This window comes from Oncorhynchus mykiss, chromosome 12, assembly GCF_057628025.1.
Source record: "Oncorhynchus mykiss isolate SJ-2025 chromosome 12, ASM5762802v1, whole genome shotgun sequence".
NCBI lineage: Eukaryota > Metazoa > Chordata > Actinopteri > Salmoniformes > Salmonidae > Oncorhynchus > Oncorhynchus mykiss.
Window position 1 is genome coordinate 64,647,855 of NC_143033.1, and position 21,924 is coordinate 64,669,778.

Here is a 21,924-nt window from a genome sequence, read left to right on the forward strand (position 1 = left end):
TGGATTTGTTTAACACTTTTTTTTGTTACTACATGATTCCATATGTGTTATATCACAGTTTTGATGTCTTCACTATTGTAGTAAATAGTAAAAATAAAGAAAAACCCTGGAATGAGTAGGTGTGTCCAAACTTTTGACTGAAAATGTACATATAATAATGCAGGTTAATTGTTCTTAGGCCGGGATTCAGTCCATGGAGCGCTGAGCCATTTAAAGGTAATTTCAGCCTTGCCTGGTTCCTCTCTATAGTAAACACAAACTCTGGTTGAAAACTAGAAATGTCAGTGGACACTGTTTCTTTAATTGAATAGCTTGAGATAGAAATATCACCTCATCTCTCTTTTTGAGAATTTGCATTCTGAAAATAAAAGAAAACATGATTTTATCAGCAACCCAGATGAGCAGCCTGCTATCATTGGAACTGTTAATCAGATTGCACATGTGTAACATTGATGTAATCTAAGCATGGACGTCTATAAAGCTGGACTTCAGTCAGTCAGTGTCTATCCATCAAACAGCCGTCTGGTTGGTTGGATACTGACAGGAAAAGCTATGGGTTTTTGGGGCCTACTGTCTGTAATTTTGCTGGTCCAAGATGCTGCAGGTGAGGTCAACAGAAATGTATTAATTAAAAGAGCATCAACTCGTTTTTAGCTTGCTTGGTCCACAGTAACTATTACATTCATCAGATAGTGACGACATTTATTTTACTGGTGTTTTAATTTGAGCATCATTAGCCTACATATTTGGGCATGTACATAATTGTTTTGCCATCCACTAGAACAAAGAACTTCAAGCATATCTCTCTGTTTTGGCATTAGTGACCACTAAGGGCTCTATTCAAACCATATTTATAGCTCAGATTTAAATGTAATTTCCAACTGAGACGACATATGTAGCATTTACCGTGGCATGAATGCAGCTTCTGCTAACGCGGGAACATTGCCTTAAAATGTATTGCACTTTTGTGCAGCTCTTCAGAGCTACGAATATCACCACTAAATCCTCTTAAAGGGGAAATCTGCAGTTGCTACATCCAATTAGGACTTATAAATTAAGCGGATTCTTGAGTTTGTAACCCATCAGAACCCAAAGCTTATTTTACTCCAATGTTTTGCAAAGTAAACATAAACAAACATTATATAGCCTCAAAACATGGTTAAAACTGTAATTGTGATATCATGGATGGTCAGTCCTTGCATCCAGAGCTCTGTCTGTGAATTTGAAAGTGGTTACAATCCTCCAGCCCAATCCCTCCACTTTTTACCGAGACAGGGGTGGGGAGGATCACTTATTGTTACTGTTATTATTTCAACTGCTCAGATGTTCTGGTGCGGTGGCACTAATTTCAGAGTTCTGACAGGAGCAAAGTAATCAAATGCAGAGTGTTTGTACAGGAAACAGTGTCACAGTCTGGCATTCTTTCCACCCTCCAACACCTCCCTCTCTAGAGTCGTTTGTGCCCCAGGCTCGGAGCTCTATCGTGGGGGGAAAGGATGCTCAAAAGGGCAGCTGGCCGTGGATAGTCTACCTTTTAATCACGGATAATACAGGCTCCTTTAGCTGTGGCGGATCCCTCCTTACTGAGGAATGGGTGCTCACCGCTGCACACTGTGTTGACCCGTAAGTGTGTTTGTGTGTGAAGGAGGTTTGCATGTTGAACTCATTATCGTGTCTGCAACCAAAATGACTTTTTTTCCATGGATGTAATTTTCTTAACGTGTCTGCAAGCAGAAAACCAGTTTACCAACTAGAATGACATCATTATAATTTCAAAGGCCAAATTTGCTTGCTGGAATAGAACCGAAAGATCTGTATGAAATATATCAATGTCTGTGTAATGTTTCTATCCAACCTGGACTCAGGGGTAGACATAACAGAGTAAACCGAGTAAATCTGAACCATGCCGATTAGTATGATGTTACTATGTATGGTATCTATTCATTTGTGGATGTCCATCATCCATTTCGTATGATATGTTACAAATGACAATTCATATATGTTACGAATTGCAAGTCCTACAATATGTTATGAATTTTCTAAATGTTTAGTTGCAAGGTAGCTAAAAAAGTAGTAACTAGTTGCAAAGTTGCTAATAAGATAAAATGCTAAAGTTGTCCGTGATAAGATTCAAACACGCAACCTTTGGGTTAATAGACATTCACATTACAACCATCCTACTTTCGTTTTTTGCCTTAAGTAACATATCTTATGTAACCATATCAAATGTAACATATTCTAATTTCAGTGTCCTGGATTTAAATGTACTATGTTACACCTAGTCTATGAGACCAGGCTGTTTTACCTGTCTGCATGTGTATTAGGAATGACAACCCTATTCCAGACCGTTCCTCCATTCGTCTGGGGACACACAGCCTGAATGAGCCATCAGTGTTTTATCGATCCATCTCACGCATCGTCAGTCACCCACAGTACCAGAAACAGCGTTTGGCCCTGCTGCACGACATCGCTTTGGTGAAGATGAGTAAAAAGGTGTCCTTTTCCTCCCTGGTGAAGCCCATGTACCTGCCCAAACCGAGTGATGCCTTTGGCCCAAGGTCGAAGTGCTTCATCGCTGGCTGGGGCGATGTCGGGAACAATGGTGAGCAAACACACAGCAACACCGATATACAAACACTCACAGTGCCAGGTTCTAAAGCATATCTTTGGTTGGTTTGGTTTTGATTGAATGTCAGCATTCAATTCTGTGGGCGACATTTTAGTAGTGTAAAATGATTTACCACAAACCTCATTATAAAGCTGATGGTTCCAGCATTGAATGCTGACTGGCTGAAATGCTGATTGGTCATGACCCCCCAAAATGTTTTACCTTTCTAATTATGTTGGTAACCAGTTTATAATAGCAATAAGGCACCTCTGGGGTTTGAGGTATATGGCTAATATACCACAGCTAATGGCTGTATCCCAGCACTCCACGTTGTGCATGGCCGGGGTATATTGGCCATATATCACACCCCTTCGTGCTTTATTGCTTAATTATAATCTGGCAGTGTGATTTATAAACTTTTATTTACTCAGAGGAACACAATTGAGACCCGTTTCTCATTTACAATGGTGCCCTGAGGACCCCCAAAAAACACAATCAATACAACAACAAAAAAATATAAAAACAAGTTATAATAAAGTTATAATAAGCAATTGAAACATTTGCACATTGTTAAAGAAAGATTTCAAAATTAAATCAGAATGCCAGATTATAATAAGATATACTGTATTTTGTGCACTTTACACAATGTATTTTGTTTTCATCCAGCTTCTGTTTGTAGTTAGTGAGTATTTCTCCCTTAAATTCTCCCTGCCCGTTCACTTCCTCCCCCACCAGTTTCTATCCTACATTTTACTCTTCTTCTTTTTCCCTCCCTCCAGTGGAATTGTCTGGTAATATGACCCTCCAGGAGCTGAAGTTGCCCATCGTGAAACAGAGCACCTGTAAGAAAAAGTTTCCGGGCCTCACTGTCAACATGCTGTGTGCTGGCTCCATAAAAGGGAAAGGCTCCTGTCAGGTGAGTCTTCTTTCCTGGTCTCCTGATTGGTACATATACATGTTTTATACAAACACAGACCCTCCCTCTCTCACACACACACACACACACACACACACACACACACACACACACACACACACACGTGGGCACACACACTAGTGATGCGCCAGTCCCCGTGAGGCGGGCGGGTTTAGGGTCATGAAATATTGTTAATTATTCAACAAATGTTCAAGAGGGAAAAAAAGGAACTGTACAGAGCATTCTCTATATTTTTGGGTAAGGGTCTTAGATTTTTTGCTTTATCACATAATCAGCTGGTTGTGGATGGGTTATTAGCAATTGTGGGTGGGTGCAGGTGAACAAACAGCTGACCCACATCACTGACACACACACACACCCTCTTTCTCTCTATCGTTCTCTCTCACGTACACACACACACTTACTTGAATGTTGTAAATGTATGTTTGTGTTGTTTTTCTTTGTTCTACAGGGGGACTCTGGTGGGCCGTTGGTTTGTCGCTCATCTGGTGAGATTGTCCAGGTGGGAATCGTGAGTTTTGGGAATATCAATGGCTGTGCTTCGGAAGGCTTCCCTGAAGTCTACACCCGTGTGAAACGCTACATGGACTTCATCAGCGAGACTATAACCTCAGACAGACAGGCTTCTGCTGAGGCCTAGGTCACCATGAAACACTGTCTGTTTACAGTCCATATCCCCCTCTCGCTCTGTCTTCCCTTTCTCTTCAGTTCCCTATTGAGCCAAAGTCCTTACTTGAGATGCAGCTGGAAGTGATTTAAAATGACAAGATATTGGTATTGATTGTGAATTACTTTGTGGTTTTATTCTTTACCAGACCTTTAAATTATTTTCCAATATATTTCGAAGTATTTAGTCAACTCTTCCTTGAAAATACAAGATGTTGAATCTGTATTTGAAATATTTAAGTACTCTATGCATTTGAAACCAGGTCTGTTTGAAAACAGGGGTATTTGGAAATGATTTGGAAATAAGTAATTGAAAATAGTTTAAAATATAATGTATAGAAAAATATAAGAAAATATACAGAAAAAGCATCTTTAAAATATAAATACTTTAATAAACATGTATTTGAACCCAGGTCTGTTGTAAAAAAAAAAATGTTCAATGACTTACTGGCTATGTCCTTTTCAATAGTAGCTCCTTAGTAAACTGCAAGCATCAACCCTTCCGTTTCAGTTTTTTTTGTGTGAGTGTCACAAAATAGAAAGTGACTGGTTCTAGAATCTAGGTTGAGCGTTGTGAAGCAGCGACCAGAGCTAAGGTCCTCTCTTATCATCTGGGCCAGGGATTTCGATATCAAAGTATACAGCAGGAGAGACAGGGGACATCCTTGTCTGACATCCATGATCTCTACATGCCAGGCATGTGCACAGATAGGGCTCCACCAGTGCTCAAGCCTTTTGCCCATACTATGAGTAAGGGCCCTTTTGCCCTCCTATCAGCTCGTGAATTTTTTTTAGTTGATTAATTACTTTATAGTCTCTTTAAAAATATAGATTTTAAATGTAACAAATTGCACAAACTATCGCATTTAATATTTGTGAATCTTGAAAAATATCTCCTCCCCCACACTCCCACCTCAAGAGTGCACTTGCCTGACTTCTGCATGTAGTGCGATGTACAGTAATTGGCTATCCGGTGGTGAGTTTGAATACTGGTAGGCTACCTTTGAGTTGGACCTGTCATGTATGTCTTGTACTGTTATGGACAGAGAAGGGGGCAATTCACTTGTTTGTTAGTAAGCGGCAGATGCAAACTCAAATCAAGTAAAACATTGTTTGGTTTGACAGCATAGCTAACTAGCTAGCTAACTAGCAGATTTACATCATAATTCGCTATGATCAGCTGATAGCCTCTTTCCCCAATGTCACTCTTTATCCCACTGGGCACACAGTGGTTCAAATAACATTGTTTACACGTAATTTGAATGAAATTATTTTGAACTAATGTGGAATAGACGTTGAATTGACGTCTGTGCCCAGTGGGACGTCTCTAGTTATTACCCTACTAGGAGTCACTGGCATGAGTGTGTTGTTGCATTAGATAAATAGGTCATTGCAACAAAACAAATAACAATTTGATACAGAAACAGTTTGCAAATGATGAATTTTGAGTTGTGAATTTTCTGGCTGCATTTTTCATTTTGAGAACCTGCATCCCCAAAGGTCTGTGTCTGGCCATGCTACATGCAGCAAAGTTTAATGGGATCGTGGTGGAAACTAGTGATGCACCGATATGACATTTCTGGCGATACCAAACTACACTGGTAAGCGATATAAAGATTTGTTGCGGCCTTTTAAGCATTCTAGTACAGTTAAATAGTTAACACACACATGGACGCAGCGGTCTAAGGCACTGCATCTCAATGCAAGAGGAGTCATTACAGTCCCTGGTTTGAATCCAGGCTGTGTGGGAGTTAATGGAATGTAACTAGGTGCAGCTGCCATGCTGAGGAAACATAATAACAATAATTAAATTAACAGGAAGTAGTAAGGACAATAATTTCATTGGCCAGATGGAGAAATGGTGACACCTAGTGCATTTACCGTAGGATAACATGCTAAAGATTACATTAAGCTAATGTACATGAGTACATTCGCCAAGGACAAAATTACATTTGTTACACCTGGACATACTAATGTCAGGAGTACGTGGAGAGAGGATGGTAGCAAAATGACCAACCTCTGAAACATAAGTGTGCAATACATGTATTATTATTTTGTATGACATAAGGGGTCCCGCCACCATTATAATCTAACCCGAAGCAGATGTGGGCATTATTGGGCGTGAACAAGCAAAGAACTTGGACTCAAAGATAATGGTGGCGAGAGGACGAGGGGAGTGATTTCATTTACATATGTGATGTACCATATGTTGTATGTAAGGATGAAAAGCTATAAAGGCAAAGCTCTGTGCTCAGAGAGGTTGGTTGTTCCGCGGATCAGCACGGCTTTGCTACTTTGTAAGAAAGTCCATTTTGAATTCACAAGTTCTAAGTAAAAATGTTATATTATGAGGCAATATTCCACACCATATTTTGGCGAGCTTGCCAGGAGTTGAAGGGACCATAGGACAGTGGCGTTTTTGGCTGGCGACGGTTTTTCTGGGCAATCTCACAAATGTGTGGCCACCCAGCTATATCAGATAAGCTTGTTCTTACATAGTTGAATGTTTGTGTAAATTGCTTCAGGGATTCTGTCTCAGCGGGAACGGTGTCATGTAGGTCTCTCCTTACATTTCTTAAAAACCTAGTAATGCTTAGAGCTTTTGAATTCAGTAAACTGCATGCTTAAGCTTTGGGGGTTGTTAAACATCATTTTGTATGTGCATTTGTGAGGACTAAGTGTCGTTGGTCCAGAGAAGGATTACGCAGCCTCTCTGTGACAGTTAATTGAATTAAGTTGAGAGGAGTGCGTCTAGCTCTCACTGGGAAGAGGGAATAAAATCAATAGATGTTGGATAAAAGGAACTGTGTAAAGATAGGACATTGACATAATAGTGTGTTAAGTGACTATTTTGTCATACACAGAACGTGTTAAAGTATTAAACAAGGCTTATATAGTACATGACATTGTATGAAGTGAAAAGATAAAGCATACAGATGAGCATAAGCTATACTATATGGTTAAAATAAATAGTAATAACGAATACATAAAGAACAGTACCGTGGCATAGTTTATAGTACCTACTAGAGATACTATAGCACCGTGAAGGACGGTAGGAGGAAACAGTGGGTAATTAAGTACTCTGTAGCAGCAGAACCTTTAAGGAATCTAGCCTAAGGAGAGGACAGACATGTAAGGTTACAGAAACTAGAAGAGAGAGTGGGTTTTGAGTAAATTCAGTAAAATAGGAAGTAGTGCAGAGAAAAGATAAGATCAAATAGGAATAAAAAACAAGAAGTTACAGTAGGATAGAATATAAGTGAATAAATAAAGATAATACCAGCAACAGTGTGTGAAAACCTTGTGAAGACTTACACGTTTGACCTCTGTCATTGTCAACAAAGGGTATATAACAAAGTATTGAGATAAACTTTTGTTATTGACCAAATATGTATTTTCCACCATTCATTAAAATTAATGAAAAATCCTACAATGTGATTTTCTGGATTTTTTTTTCTAATTTTGTCTGTCATAGTTGAAGTGTACCTATGAAAAAAATTACAGGCCTCTCTCATCTTTTTAAGTGGGAGAACTTGCACAATTGGTGGCTGACTAAATACTTTTTTGCCTCACTGTACCTATTGTGGCAGATCTCCCTGACGGAAGCCCTCTACAGTCGTTTGGGACTCGAAAGGATGCAACTTGACAATAACTAAAGGAGAAGACACTTGGCCGATCACCATGGACAAACATGACCAAGAGGAAGGTGAAGAATATATAGAAGAAATGACTGAAGGGAATAGTGTAACTATCATCCGAATTGGCCCCACTCTGGCACCAGGCCAGGAAAGGATGTGACAACAGGAAAGACAACAAAAGTAACAGCTGCCTTGAACACCACAGCTGTTACCACTAGGTTACCATCTACTGCTCTTACCAAGCAGTCCACTGCAACTACAAAGAAACCTGAAGCATCAGATTCAGGGGGGTTCTTTACTGACATTTGGAACTTTCTGACAAACTAACAATCTACCTTGAGACAAGAACACTGTATCTGTAACTAACGTCTTAGAATCAGAAACACTCAAGGACAATTCGTTGGAAGAAATAGTGAAGAATGACTGGTATACAGTGCCTTGCGAAAGTATTCGGCCCCCTTGAACTTTGCGACCGTTTGCCACATTTCAGGCTTCAAACATGAAGATATAAAACTGTATTTTTTTGTGAAGAATCAACAACAAGTGGGACACAATCATGAAGTGGAACGACATTTATTGGATATTTCAAACTTTTTTAACAAATCAAAAACTGAAAAAGTGGGCGTGCAAAATTATTCAGCCCCCTTAAGTTAATACTTTGTAGCGCCACCTTTTGCTGCGATTACAGCTGTAAGTCGCTTGGGGTATGTCTCTATCAGTTTTGCACATGATGGAATTGATGTAGGAAACACTACTGTCAAGTGTGCTACTATTTGGGTGTTAGAATCTGCAGGAGTTCGTAAATTTGATGAGAAAGGTTTGTAAGAGAATAGGAAAGGTTTGTGTGGGCACATAACTCACAGCTCACAACTCACATCTCTCACTATGTTGAAAAATCAGGACAGACGTATTGCTGATAGATTTGCATGTGTGGGAAAAACAGAGTCTTGAATGTTTTACCGGAAGGTTGGACTGGTCTTTGTGCTTTAGTCAGAGCAATTCAACAGGTTACCATTATTAAATCACAACAGGATGACTATGTTAAAACTAGAGTTAGAAGGGCTTATGAATCAGATCCTAAAGTATACCTTGATGCAATTGGACAACCTGGAGGAGTACCTAATGAGTTTATGGCCAGAGATGAGATTAGATCAGGATTTGAATCTATATTCTTGTGGATAACACCTAACAAGAATTTAGAGTGGATTCATTATATTTACTATAATCAACAGAGGTTCATTAACTATACTGACTCTGCTTTAACTGCATTGGAGTAGCGATAAGGATCGGAGGACCAATGCGCAGCGTGGTAAGTGTCCATAATGTTTAATAAAAAATGAACACTGAAATACAAAAACAATAATCGTGACTAAACGACACAAACGAAACAGTCCCGTGTGGCACAAACACTGACACGGAAAATAAACACCCACAACTCAAAAGTGAAACCAGGCTACCTAAGTATGATTCTCAATCAGGGACAACGATTGACTGCTGCCTCTGATTGAGAACCATACTAGGCCGAACACAGAAATCCCAAATTATAGAAAAATGAACATAGACAACCCACCCAACTCACGTCCTGAACATACTAAAACAAAGATATAATAACAGAACTAAGGTCAGAACGTCACAGTACCCCCCCCCCCCCCCCCACCCAAAGGTGCGGACTCCGGCCGCAAAACCTAAACCTATAGGCGAGGGTCTGGGTGGGTGTCTGTCCGCGGTGGCGGCTCTGGCGCATGACGTGGACCCCACTGCACCATAGTCCTTCTCCGCCTCTTCAACCACCTCCGTGGCCTCTTCAGAGCGGCGAACCTTGCCGCCGACCTTGGACTGTGGAGTCCGGGTCCCGAATGGACGGGAGATTCCGGCAGCGCCGGACGGACGGGAGATTCCGGCAGCGCCGGACAGGCGGGAGGCTCCGGCAGCGCCGGACAGGCGGGAGGCTCCGGCAGCTCCAGAGTGAAGGGCAATTCTGGCAGCTCCTGGCTGACTGGCGGCTCTGGCAGCTCAGGACAGACGGGTGGCTCTGGCAGCTCAGGACAGACGGGCGGCTCTGGCAGCTCAGGACAGGACAGACGGGCGACTCTGGCAGCTCAGCTCAGGACAGACGGGCGTCTCTGGCAGCTCAAGACAGACGGGCGACTCTGGCAGCTCAGGACAGACGGGGGACTCTGGCAGCTCAGGACAGACGGGCGACTCTGGCAGCTCAGGACAGACGGGCGACTCTGGCAGCTCAGGACAGACGGGCGACTCTGGCAGCTCAGGACAGACGGGCGACTCTGGCAGCTCAGGACAGACGGGCGACTCTGGCAGCTCAGGACAGACGGGCGACTCTGGCAGCTCAGGACAGACGGGCGACTCTGGCAGCTCAGGACAGACGGGCGACTCTGGCAGCTCAGGACAGACGGGCGACTCTGGCAGCTCAGGACAGACGGGCGACTCTGGCAGCTCAGGACAGACGGGCGACTCTGGCAGCTCAGGACAGACGGGCGACTCTGGCAGCTCAGGACAGACGGGCGACTCTGGCAGCTCAGGACAGACGGGCGGCTCTGGCAGCTCAGGACAGGACAGATGGGCGACTCTGGCAGCTCAGGACAGGACAGATGGGCGACTCTGGCAGCTCAGGACAGACGGGCGTCTCTGGCAGCTCAGGACAGACGGGCGACTCTGGCAGCTCAGGACAGACGGGGGACTCTGGGAGCTCAGGACAGACGGGGGACTCTGGGAGCTCAGGACAGACGGGGGACTCTGGCAGCTCAGGACAGACGGGGGACTCTGGCAGCTCAGGACAGACGGGGGACTCTGGCAGCTCAGGACAGACGGGGGACTCTGGCAGCTCAGGACAGACGGGGGACTCTGGCAGCTCAGGACAGACGGGGGACTCTGGCAGCTCAGGACAGACGGGGGACTCTGGCAGCTCAGGACAGACGGGGGACTCTGGCAGCTCAGGACAGACGGGGGACTCTGGCAGCTCAGGACAGACGGGGGACTCTGGCAGCTCAGGACAGACGAGGGACTCTGGCAGCTCAGGACAGACGGGAGACTCTGGCAGCTCAGGACAGACGGGAGACTCTGGCAGCTCAGGACAGACGGGAGACTCTGGCAGCTCAGGACAGACGGGAGACTCTGGCAGCTCAGGACAGACGGGAGACTCTGGCAGCTCAGGACAGACGGGAGACTCTGGCAGCTCAGGACAGACGGGAGACTCTGGCAGCTCAGGACAGACGGGAGCACCTGTTGGGAGGAGACGGAGAGACAGCCTGTTGCGGGGGGCTACCACCGGAGGGCTGGTGCGTGGAGGTGGCACCGGATAGATCAGACCGTGAAGGCACATTGGAGGTCTCGAGCAACGAGCCTGCCCAACCCTACCTGGCTGAATGCTCACCGTAGCCAGGCCAGTGTGGGCTATTCCACCTCTCCGCACTGGCCTGGCTACGGGGAGCATTCAGCCAGGTAAGGTTGGGCTGTGCTGGCGAACCGGGGACACCATGCCTAGGGATGGTGCCATGTGCCCCGGCCCGAGGAGATGCACTGGAGACCAGATGCGCTGAGCCGGCTTCATGGCACCTGGCTTGATGCCCACTCTAGCCCGGCCGATACGAGGCGCTGCTATGTACCGCACCGGGCTATGCCTGCGCACCGGGGACACCGTGCGCCTCACGGCATAACACGGTGCCTGCCCGGTCCCCCTCTCTCCACGGTAAGCATGGGGAGTTGGCTCAGGTCTCCTACCTGACTTAGCCACACTCCCTGTGTGCCACCCCCAAATCATTTTTGGGGCTGCCTCTCGGGCTTCCAACCGCGCTGCCGTGCTGCCTCCTCATACCACCGCCTCTCGGCTTTCGCTGCCTCCAGCTCTGCCTTGGGGCGGCGATACTCTCCAGCCTGTGCCCAGGGTCCCTTGCCGTCCAGAATCTCCTCCCATGTCCAGGGGTCCTGAGATCGCTGCTGCTGCCTGTTACCACGCTGCTTGGTCCTTTGGTGGTGGGTGATTCTGTAACGATTGTCCTCTTCTTCTGACGAGGAGTAAGAGAGGTCGGACCTATGTGCAGTGTGGTAAGTGTCCATTTTAATATATAAAACTGAACACTACAAAAATACAAAATAACAACGTGAATGAACAAACGAAAATCGAAACAGTCCCATATGGTACAGACACAGGAAATAATCACCCACAACTCAAAAGTGAAACCAGGCTACCTAAGTATGGTTCTCAATCAGGGACAACGATTGACAGCTGCCTCTGATTGAGAACCATACCAGGCCAAACACAGAAATCCCAAATCATAGAAAAAGGAACATAGACAACCCACCCAACTCACACCCTGACCATACTAAACAAAGACATAACAAAAGAACTAAGGTCAGAAAGTGACATGAAGTATGATTCCCAATCAGAGACAACGATAGACAGCTGCCTCTGATTGGGCACCACACTCGGCCATAAACAAAGAAATAGACAACATAAAATGCCCACCCCAAATCACACCCTGACCTAACCAAATAGAGAAAAACATCTCTCTACGGTCAGGGCGTGACAGTTGTCATGTATTGTCATGTTGTGTCTTTCTGTCCTTTCCTTTCACCCTGTCTCCCTCTGCTGGTCGTATTAGGTTACCTTTTCTCCCCCGCTTTCCCCCAGCTGTTCCTTGTCTCCTCCTGACTACCTCGTCACCCCGTTTCCCACCTGTTCCCTTTTTCCCTCTGATTAGTCCCCTATATCTCTCTCTGTTTTTGTTCCTGTCCTTGTCGGATTCTTGTTTGTTGTGTTTCATGCCTGAGCCAGACTATCGTCATGTTTGCTGTAACCTTGTCCTGTCCTGTCGGAATCTGCCGGTCTATCTGAGCCTACCTATGTTTGGTTATTAAAGAAGCTCTGTTTAAGTTAGTTCGCTTTTGGGTCCTCATTCACTCACCGTAACAGAAGAATCCGACCAAGAATGGACCCAGCGACTTCGGATCCTCTCCACTCAGCCGTCGAGATCCAGGGAGCGATGCTAGGCAGACACGAGCAGGAATTGTCTGCTGCTCGACATGCCGTTGAGACCCTGGCCACCCAAGTCTCCAACCTCACAGAACAGGTTCACCATCTCCGCCTCGATCCACCGGCCACGTCCAGGGCTTTCGAATCTCCGGAGCCCAGAATCAATAACCCGCCGTGTTACTCTGGGGAGCCCACTGAATGCCGCTCGTTCCTCACCCAGTGTGATATTGTGTTTTCTCTCCAGCCCAACACTTACGCCAGGAGCACTGCTCGTGTCGCCTACGTCATATCTCTCCTTACTGGACGGGCTCGTGAGTGGGGCACGGCAATCTGGGAGGCAAGGGCTGAGTGTACTAACCAGTATCAGGACTTTAAGGAGGAGATGATACGGGTTTTTGATCGATCTGTTTTTGGGGAGGAGGCTTCCAGGGCCCTGTCTTCCCTATGTCAAGGCAATCGATCCATAACAGACTACTCTATTGAGTTTCGCACTCTTGCTGCCTCCAGTGGCTGGAACGAGCCGGCTTTGCTCGCTCGTCTTCTGGAGGGTCTCCGCGCAGAGGTAAAGGATGAGATTCTCTCCCGGGAGGTTCCTTCCAGCGTGGATTCCTTGATTGAACTCGCTATTCGCATTGAGCGACGGGTTGATCTTCGTCACCGAGCTCGTGGAAAGGAGCTCGCGTTCTCCGTTGCCCCCCTCTCCGCATCACTACCATCTTCCTCTGCCGGCTCGGGAGCTGAGCCTATGCAGCTGGGAGGTATCCGCATCTCGACTAAGGAGAGGGAACGGAGAATCACCAACCGCCTCTGTCTCTATTGCGGTTCTGCTGGTCATTTTGTCACTTCATGTCCAGTAAAAGCCAGAGCTCATCAGTAAGCGGAGGGCTACTGGTGAGCGCTACTACTCCTGTCTCTCCTTCAAGATCCTGCACTACCTTGTCGGTCCATCTACGCTGGACCGGTTCGTCAGCTTCCTGCAGTGCCTTAATAGACTCTGGGGCGGAGGGCTGTTTTATGGACGAGACCTGGGCTCGGGAACATGACATTCCTCTCAGACAGTTAAGGGAGTCCACGGCCTTGTTCGCCCTGGATGGTAGTCCTCTCCCCAGGATTCAGCGTGAGACGCTACCTTTAACCCTCACTGTTTCTGGTAATCATAGCGAAACCATTTCTTTTTTGATTTTTCGTTCACCTTTTACACCTGTTGTTTTGGGCCATCCCTGGCTAGTTTGTCATAATCCTTCCATTAATTGGTCTAGTAATTCTATCCTCTCCTGGAACGTCTCTTGTCATGTGAAATGTTTAATGTCTGCTATCCCTCCTGTTTCCTCTGTCTCTTCTTCACAGGAGGAGCCTGGTGATTTGACAGGGGTGCCGGAGGAATATCACGATCTGCGCACGGTGTTCAGTCGGTCCAGGGCCACCTCTCTTCCTCCACACCGGTCGTATGATTGTAGTATTGATCTCCTTCCGGGAACCACTCCCCCCCGGGGTAGACTATACTCTCTGTCGGCTCCCGAACGTAAGGCTCTCGAGGATTATTTGTCTGTAGCTCTTGACGCCGGTACCATAGTCCCCTCCTCCTCTCCCGCCGGAGCGGGGTTTTTTTTTGTCAAGAAGAAGGACGGGTCTCTGCGCCCCTGCATAGATTATCGAGGGCTGAATGACATAACAGTTAAGAATCGTTATCCGCTTCCTCTTATGTCTTCAGCCTTCGAGATCCTGCAGGGAGCCAGGTTTTTCACTAAGTTGGACCTTCGTAACGCTTACCATCTCGTGCGCATCAGGGAGGGGGACGAGTGGAAGACGGCGTTTAACACTCCGTTAGGGCACTTTGAATACCGGGTTCTTCCTTTCGGCCTCGCTAACGCTCCAGCTGTCTTTCAGGCATTAGTCAATGATGTCCTGAGAGACATGCTGAACATCTTTGTTTTCGTTTACCTTGACGATATCCTGATTTTTTCACCGTCACTCCAGATTCATCTTCAGCACGTTCGACGTGTCCTCCAGCGCCTTTTAGAGAATTGTCTTTTTGTGAAGGCTGAGAAGTGCACTTTTCATGCCTCCTCCGTCACATTTCTCGGTTCTGTTATTTCCGCTGAAGGCATTAAGATGGATCCCGCTAAGGTCCAAGCTGTCATTGATTGGCCCGCCCCTAAGTCACGCGTCGAGCTGCAGCGCTTTCTCGGCTTCGCGAACTTCTATCGTCGTTTCATCCGTAATTTCGGTCAGGTGGCAGCTCCTCTCACAGCCCTTACTTCTGTCAAGACGTGCTTTAAGTGGTCCGTTTCCGCCCAGGGAGCTTTTGATCTCCTCAAGAATCGTTTTACATCCGCTCCTATCCTTGTTACACCTGACGTCTCTAGACAGTTCGTTGTCGAGGTTGACGCGTCAGAGGTGGGCGTGGGAGCCATTCTTTCTCAGCGCTCCCTCTCTGACGACAAGGTCCACCCATGCGCGTATTTTTCTCATCGCCTGTCCCCGTCGGAACGTAACTATGATGTGGGAAACCGCGAACTGCTCGCCATCCGGTTAGCCCTAGGCGAATGGCGACAGTGGTTGGAGGGGGCGACCGTTCCTTTTGTCGTTTGGACTGACCATAGGAACCTTGAGTACATCCGTTCTGCCAAACGACTTAATGCGCGTCAGGCGCGTTGGGCGCTGTTTTTCGCTCGTTTCGAGTTCGTGATTTCTTATCGTCCGGGCTCTAAGAACACCAAGCCTGATGCTTTATCTCGTCTCTTCAGTTCTTCAGTAGCCTCCACTGACCCCGAGGGGATTCTCCCTGAGGGGCGTGTTGTCGGGTTGACTGTCTGGGGAATTGAGAGGCAGGTAAAGCAAGCGCTCACTCACACTCCGTCGCCGCGCGCTTGTCCTAGGAACCTTCTTTTCGTTCCCGTTCCTACTCGTCTGGCCGTTCTTCAGTGGGCTCACTCTGCCAAGTTAGCCGGCCACCCTGGCGTTCGGGGTACGCTTGCTTCCATTCGCCAGCGTTTTTGGTGGCCCACCCGGGAGCATGACACGCGTCGTTTCGTGGCTGCTTGTTCGGTCTGCGCGCAGACTAAGTCCGGTAACTCCCCTCCTGCCGGCCGTCTCAGGCCGCTTCCCATTCCCTCTCGACCGTGGTCTCACATCGCCTTAGATTTTGTCACCGGACTGCCTTCGTCAGCGGGGAAGACTGTTATTCTTACGGTTGTCGATAGGTTCTCTAAGGCGGCTCATTTCATTCCCCTTGCTAAGCTTCCTTCTGCTAAAGAGACGGCACAAATCATCATCGAGAATGTTTTCAGAATTCATGGCCTTCCGTCAGACGTCGTTTCGGACAGAGGTCCGCAATTCACGTCTCAATTTTGGAGGGAGTTTTGCCGTTTGATTGGGGCTTCCGTCAGTCTCTCTTCCGGCTTTCACCCCCAGTCTAACGGTCAAGCAGAACGGGCCAATCAGACTATTGGTCGCATCTTACGCAGTCTTTCTTTTCGCAACCCTGCGTCTTGGTCAGAGCAGCTCCCCTGGGCAGAATACGCCCACAACTCGCTTCCTTCGTCTGCGACCGGGCTATCTCCTTTTCAGAGTAGCCTCGGGTACCAGCCTCCGCTGTTCTCATCTCAGTTCGCCGAGTCCAGCGTCCCCTCCGCTCAGGCTTTTGTCCAACGTTGCGAGCGCACCTGGAAGAGGGTCAGGTCTGCACTTTGCCGTTATAGGACGCAGACTGTGAGGGCTGCTAATAAGCGTAGAACTAAGAGTCCTAGATATTGTCGCGGTCAGAGAGTTTGGCTCTCCACTCAGAACCTTCCCCTTAAGACGGCTTCTCGCAAGTTGACCCCGCGGTTCATTGGTCCGTTCCGTATTTCTCGGGTCATTAATCCTGTCGCAGTTCGACTTCTTCTTCCGCGATACCTTCGTCGCGTCCACCCGGTCTTCCATGTCTCCTGTATTAAGCCCGTTCTTCGCGCCCCCGCTCGTCTTCCCCCCCCCCCCCCCATCCTTGTCGAGGGCGCACCCATCTACAGGGTCCGCAGGATTTTGGACATGCGTCCTCGGGGCCGTGGTCACCAGTACCTCGTTGATTGGGAGGGGTACGGTCCTGAGGAGAGGAGTTGGGTTCCCTCCCGGGACGTGCTGGACCGTGCGCTGATCGAGGATTTCCTCCGTTGCCGCCAGGTTTCCTCCTCGAGTGCGCCAGGAGGCGCTCGGTGAGTGGGGGGGTACTGTCATGTATTGTCATGTTGTGTCTTTCTGTCCTTTCCTTTCACCCTGTCTCCCTCTGCTGGTCGTATTAGGTTACCTTTTCTCCCCCGCTTTCCCCCAGCTGTTCCTTGTCTCCTCCTGACTACCTCGTCACCCCGTTTCCCACCTGTTCCCTTTTTCCCTCTGATTAGTCCCCTATATCTCTCTCTGTTTTTGTTCCTGTCCTTGTCGGATTCTTGTTTGTTGTGTTTCATGCCTGAGCCAGACTATCGTCATGTTTGCTGTAACCTTGTCCTGTCCTGTCGGAATCTGCCGGTCTATCTGAGCCTACCTATGTTTGGTTATTAAAGAAGCTCTGTTTAAGTTAGTTCGCTTTTGGGTCCTCATTCACTCACCGTAACAACAGTACCCTCCCCCCAAAGGTGCGGACTCCCGGCCGCAAACCTGAACCTATAGGGGTGTATCATTGCCGGAGACTCCGGACCATGAATCGTTGCCAGAGGAACTGGGCCGTGGATCATAGCTGGAGACCCCGGACTGGGGACCGTCACTGGAGACCCCGGACAAGGGACCGTCGTTGGAGACCCCGGATTGGGGACCGTTCTGGAGGCCCCGGAGATGGAAGGAGATGGTCGAAACTCATTTACATGCATACTTTGAGGTTCTTATCCTTACTGGGGTTTTCAGATCCAATGGGGAATCCACAGAATCCCTGTGTGATGCAGAAACTGTCAGATAACTTTTCTGTGCAACAATGTCTCTGGAAAACTTCCCCATTCTTTCCAGGATCATCCGCTTTGATAACCGAGACACCAGACCAGCTCTGCAGCAAAGAGACAAGTTGCTGCAATCAGGTCTGTGTGGGACAAGTGGCTTGACCTCCTTCCCCTGTTTTACAACCCTGGGCCCAATGTTACTGTTGATGAGCAGCTTATACAATTTATGGGCCGCTGCCCCTTCAGGCAGTATATACTGTCTAAACCCTCAAGATTGGAATAGAGGGATTCTCCAGAGTAGACTGCTCTTTCTCGAGGAGCTATGCAAGGTATTGGTAAGACCTCAAATCCAGACGAGGCAACATATCACAAGGACCCCAACTTCTGCAGCGATTGTGATTTGTTAAAGATAAACATGATTTATTCCACCTATATCTTCATTATAATAAAAAAAATCTACAAAAACACATTTTATTTAAAAAAAACCGAATAGCCCTTTTATTGATGAACGTGATATAGCAGAGGTAAATGGCAATTATTAACCATGTATGCTGTCTACATTGCTTGTAATTGATATAAGTCAACATCTAAGTTTTGAGTATTTTTACGTAAATTGTTATGGCTGTATTGTTTAAAAAACCCAATAATGTCATGGGTCCATCAGACCAGCGAACATTGGGTGAATAACAAAAACATGAACACCACACAAGGGTTAATAAACCCTGTCTGGTCGTGATGCACTAGTGTAGTCATGTAGGATTCTTAATGGGCTGAAAGAACTTTAGCATACAATTTAACCTCAGAGCACAACAACGACAAAGGTGACCAGGACCAGTGACCAGTTAACATTATGAAAACATTCAACAGAAGTCCGAATTATATTGTGTAAACATATTATGTGATTCTTCATTGGAAACGTAAGGGAGATCTAGGTTCTGAAAAAATTCAGCTGAGGCATAATTATCCAAAGTAAAATCAGATGTATATAATATAGAGTAAAAAGAACCAAGCCGCATTGATTTCCAAAGGATTAGTTAACAGGTGTGCCTTGTTAATAGTTCATTTTGGTATTTCGTTCCTTCTTAATGTGTTTGAGCCAATAAGTTGTGTTGTGACAAGGTAGGGGTGGTATACAGAAGATAGCCTTATAGAGGTTAGAGCGTTGGGCTAGTAATCGAAAGATTGCTGGATCGAATCCCTGAGCTGACAAGATAAACATTTATTTTTCTGCTGCTGAATAAGGCAGTTAACTCACTGTTCCCCAGTAGGCTGTCATTGTAAATAACAATTTGTCCTTAACTGACTTGCCTTGCTAAATTAAGGTTAAAACATTTTATGGCGAGAACAGTTCAAAGAAGGATAGAGAAACGGCAGTCCATCATTACTTTTAGACAAGAAAGTCAGTCATTACGGAACATTCAAAGTTTCTTCAAGTGCAGTCGCAAAAACCATCAAGTGCTATGATGAAACTGGCTCTCATGAGGATCCTCACAGGAAAAGAAGACTTACTTCTGCTGCACAGGATAAGTTCATTAGAGTTAATCTGCACCTCAGATTGCAGGCCCAAAAAATGTCTTCACAGAGTTCAAGTAACAGATACGTCTTAAAAGCAACTGTTCAGAGGAGAATGTGTGAATCAGGCCTTAATGGTAGAATTGCTGCAAAGAAACCACTACTAAAGGACACCAATAAGAAGAAGAGACATGCTTATGCCAAGAAACACGAGCAATGGACATTAGACCGGTGGAAATCTGTCCTTGGGTCTGATGAGTCCAAATTTGATATTTGGTTCCAACCGCTGTGTCTTTGTGAGACGCAGAGTAGGTGAACTTGTTACGGTGCGTGAATGAGGACCCAAAAGCGAATTAACTTAAACAGAGCTTCTTTAATTACCAAACATAGGTAGGCTCAGACGGACCGGCAGATTCCGACAGGACAAGACAAGGTTACAGCAAACATGACGACAGTCTGGTTCAGGCATGAAACACAACAAACAAGAATCCGACAAGGACAGGAGCAGAAACAGAGAGAGATATAGGGACCTAATCAGAGGGAAAAAGGGAACAGGTGGGAAAAGGGGTGACGAGGTGGTTAGGAGGAGACAAGGCACAGCTGGGGGAAAGAGGGGGAGAAAAGGTAACCTAACAACGACCAGCAGAGGGAGACAGGGTGAAGGGAAAGGACAGAGACAAGACACAACATGACAGTACATGACAGTACCCCCCCACTCACCGAGCGCCTCCTGGCGCACTCGAGGAGGAAACCTGGCGGCAACGGAGGAAATCCTCGATCAGCGCACGGTCCAGCACGTCCCGAGAGGGAACCCAACTCCTCTCCTCAGGACCGTACCCCTCCCAATCTACGAGGTACTGGTGACCACGGCCCCGAGGACGCATGTCCAAAATTCTACGGACCCTGTAGATGGGTGCGCCCTCGACAAGGATGGGGGGGGGGGGGGGGGGGAAGACGAGCGGGGGCGCGAAGGACGGGCTTGATGCAGGAGACATGGAAGACCGGGTGGACGCGACGAAGGTATCGCGGAAGAAGAAGTCGAACTGCGACAGGATTAATGACCCGAGAAATACGGAACGGACCAATGAACCGCGGGGTCAACTTGCGAGAAGCCGTCTTAAGGGGAAGGTTCTGAGTGGAGAGCCAAACTCTCTGACCGCGACAATATCTAGGACTCTTAGTTCTACGCTTATTAGCAGCCCTCACAGTCTGCGTCCTATAACGGCAAAGTGCAGACCTGACCCTCTTCCAGGTGCGCTCGCAACGTTGGACAAAAGCCTGAGCGGAGGGGACGCTGGACTCGGCGAACTGAGATGAGAACAGCGGAGGCTGGTACCCGAGGCTACTCTGAAAAGGAGATAGCCCGGTCGCAGACGAAGGAAGCGAGTTGTGGGCGTATTCTGCCCAGGGGAGCTGTTCTGACCAAGACGCAGGGTTGCGAAAAGAAAGACTGCGTAAGATGCGACCAATAGTCTGATTGGCCCGTTCTGCTTGACCGTTAGACTGGGGGTGAAAGCCGGAAGAGAGACTGACGGAAGCCCCAATCAAACGGCAAAACTCCCTCCAAAATTGAGACGTGAATTGCGGACCTCTGTCCGAAACGACGTCTGACGGAAGGCCATGAATTCTGAAAGACATTCTCGATGATGATTTGTGCCGTCTCTTTAGCAGAAGGAAGCTTAGCAAGGGGAATGAAATGAGCCGCCTTAGAGAACCTATCGACAACCGTAAGAATAACAGTCTTCCCCGCTGACGAAGGCAGTCCGGTGACAAAATCTAAGGCGATGTGAGACCACGGTCGAGAGGGAATAGGAAGCGGCCTGAGACGGCCGGCAGGAGGAGAGTTACCGGACTTAGTCTGCGCGCAGACCGAACAAGCAGCCACGAAACGACGCGTGTCATGCTCCCGGGTGGGCCACCAAAAACGCTGGCGAATGGAAGCAAGCGTACCCCGAACGCCAGGGTGGCCGGCTAACTTGGCAGAGTGAGCCCACTGAAGAACGGCCAGACGAGTAGGAACGGGAACGAAAAGAAGGTTCCTAGGACAAGCGCGCGGCGACGGAGTGTGAGTGAGCGCTTGCTTTACCTGCCTCTCAATTCCCCAGACAGTCAACCCGACAACACGCCCCTCAGGGAGAATCCCCTCGGGGTCAGTGGAGGCTACTGAAGAACTGAAGAGACGAGACAAAGCATCAGGCTTGGTGTTCTTAGAGCCCGGACGATAAGAAATCACGAACTCGAAACGAGCGAAAAACAGCGCCCAACGCACCTGACGCGCATTAAGTCGTTTGGCAGAACGGATGTACTCAAGGTTCCTATGGTCAGTCCAAACGACAAAAGGAACGGTCGCCCCCTCCAACCACTGTCGCCATTCGCCTAGGGCTAACCGGATGGCGAGCAGTTCGCGGTTACCCACATCATAGTTACGTTCCGACGGCGACAGGCGATGAGAAAAATACGCGCATGGGTGGACCTTGTCGTCAGAGAGGGAGCGCTGAGAAAGAATGGCTCCCACGCCCACCTCTGACGCGTCAACCTCGACAACGAACTGTCTAGAGACGTCAGGTGTAACAAGGATAGGAGCGGATGTAAAACGATTCTTGAGGAGATCAAAAGCTCCCTGGGCGGAAACGGACCACTTAAAGCACGTCTTGACAGAAGTAAGGGCT

General features: G+C 47.5%; 1 protein-coding gene across 1 annotated transcript; it reads left to right on the forward strand.

Annotated features, from left to right (window-relative positions):
* Positions 1-400: 400 nt before the first annotated feature.
* On the forward strand, positions 401-4,708 carry LOC110539100 (tryptase-2). Its single transcript, XM_090192988.1, has 5 exons — positions 401-604; positions 1,452-1,623; positions 2,325-2,602; positions 3,388-3,524; positions 3,997-4,708. The coding sequence occupies exons 1-5, from the start codon at positions 466-468 to the stop codon at positions 4,183-4,185; spliced, it is 915 nt and encodes a 304-aa protein (XP_090049114.1). The 5' UTR covers positions 401-465; the 3' UTR covers positions 4,186-4,708.
* Positions 4,709-21,924: the final 17,216 nt, after the last annotated feature.